General features: G+C 40.0%; 1 protein-coding gene across 1 annotated transcript in view; it reads right to left on the bottom strand.

The window, feature by feature from the left end:
- LOC104982830 (renin receptor-like) overlaps positions 1–1,245 on the bottom strand; it is a gene marked incomplete at its 5' end in the record, with an annotated part of 11,215 nt that extends 9,970 nt beyond the window's left edge. Inside the window, 2 exons of the mRNA XM_010832278.1 lie at positions 590–663; positions 1,054–1,245. Coding sequence (XP_010830580.1) covers positions 590–663; positions 1,054–1,245 — 266 coding nt within the window. The remainder of the gene's footprint in view (positions 1–589; positions 664–1,053) is intronic.
- Between the last annotated feature and the right edge of the window lie 561 nt (positions 1,246–1,806).

Below are 1,806 nucleotides of genomic sequence, written 5' to 3'. Positions count from 1 at the left end.
CAAAATTAAGTTCATAAAGAATAAGGTACAAATTTCATACTTAAACAGCAAGTCACATTCATGCAAGGAGCTCCACCCAGAGGCCTAACCTAGAGGCAGTTCCTGTGCACAGCTTCTGGTTTCAAGGGCACTCAGGACCTAGGAAGAACATTCCTCTGAGTGACTGATGATGTCTACAGACCACCTCAAAAGCATCAAACCTTAAAGTGGGAGGAGACAGGGAGATAGAACAAACTCCATCTCCTTTCTTCCAGCCCTGAGCTTGAAGCTCTCATGTTGACTGGATCTAGGCCCTCTCCGCAACAATCGCACGTAAGCAGTCGGTTACTACAACAGGTTATGACTACTGACCACATTATTTTCCTAAACTCAGGTAAGATGTATATACACTGCATCATTCATAATAAATTGCAATGGGCTGAATGCTTGTGTCCCCTCAAAACTCATGTTGAAATCCTAACCCCCCCCAATGTGATGGTATTAGGAGGAGGGGCCTGAGGGCGGGAACTAGGTCATGAGGATGGAATCCTTATAAATGAGATTAGACCCCTTATAAAGGGGACTCCACAGGGCTCTCTCTACCACATACAACAAGAAGTTGGCACTCTGCAACCTGGAGAGGACCTTCACCATGCTGGCACCCTGATCTTGGACTTCCAGCCCCTAGAACCGGAAGAAATAAGTGTTGTTGTTTATAAAACACCCAGTCTGTGGTACTTTGTAATGGCAGCCTAAACTAAGACACAAATCTATCACATGTACTGCAGAAAACCAATAAATTTATACATCCTATTAACAGCAGGACAGATGCATTCGCTAATACAGCAAAGGACGTCACTACTATGAATAAACGATTACATGGTTAATGTTTTATAATGATTTGCTTTCATAACCAAGCTTGGAACACTTACCTAAAATCTCCCTGACTACAAATTAATTTTTTACTTTTATAATCTGTACCTATGTTTGCCTGCTACTCTCTTGGGCTATTAAAATAAATCAACAAAAATGCTTTCAGAAGCAGCTCCAGATATTTTTTAAAAATACTCATACCTCTTTCACAGAGAAGCCCATGGACAATGCAGCCACGTCTGGGATTCGCTCTCCTGGAATAGGCCAATTTCCATTCCGGAAAACAACAGACCCTGGTGATCTTAATATACTGAATTCGTTCCCAAAGACATCTGAAAAGAAAACAGATTGATAGTCAGCATCACAAAATTTCTGCAACCGCACTGAAAAATTTTAAATACATACTTTCCCATTCTCCATTGACTTAGCATACTAAATGTTGAACGGACAAAATGCTGAATCCTAAACATCAATAAATTCTTTTACAAAGTATACTGCAAGAATTTAAGTCCATACCTTCTGCTATAACAAAGTTACAGCAATGAAACGATTCTCATAATGATGTAGATGCCTTCCTAAACAGGGGCATGTGACAATTTGGCAAGAATTAGAAATCAGTAGCATTTCTCCAGATTTTCAAGAACAAAAACCAAAATCCTGACCCCAACTAGAAAGGAAGAAAATAAACTTGAAATCTCTAAGTTATTTCTACCACCAGTTCTCTCTTCAAAATGCAAATTCAAAAAATTTCTAGTATATCACTCTGAAATTTCAACCGGTTAGTCTATCTTAGGATAGATCCCAGCTTTCCTTATGTCCCACAGGCAAAACTAGTGAAATGAGAACTGTCAAATGGGGGGGGGTACACATTACCAGTTAGAAGGTGTCATACTTCAGACTGTAGACACAAAGTCCAAGACATAGTATTTCCAACGGACATACAGGAGGCCGAGA

Source organism: Bison bison, unplaced genomic scaffold (assembly GCF_000754665.1).
Source record: "Bison bison bison isolate TAMUID 2011002044 unplaced genomic scaffold, Bison_UMD1.0 scf7180017860725, whole genome shotgun sequence".
In the NCBI taxonomy this organism is placed as follows: Eukaryota; Metazoa; Chordata; class Mammalia; order Artiodactyla; family Bovidae; genus Bison; species Bison bison.
The sequence above is the reverse complement of the archived record's forward strand: the minus strand, read 5'-3'. Positions and strand labels throughout refer to the sequence as shown.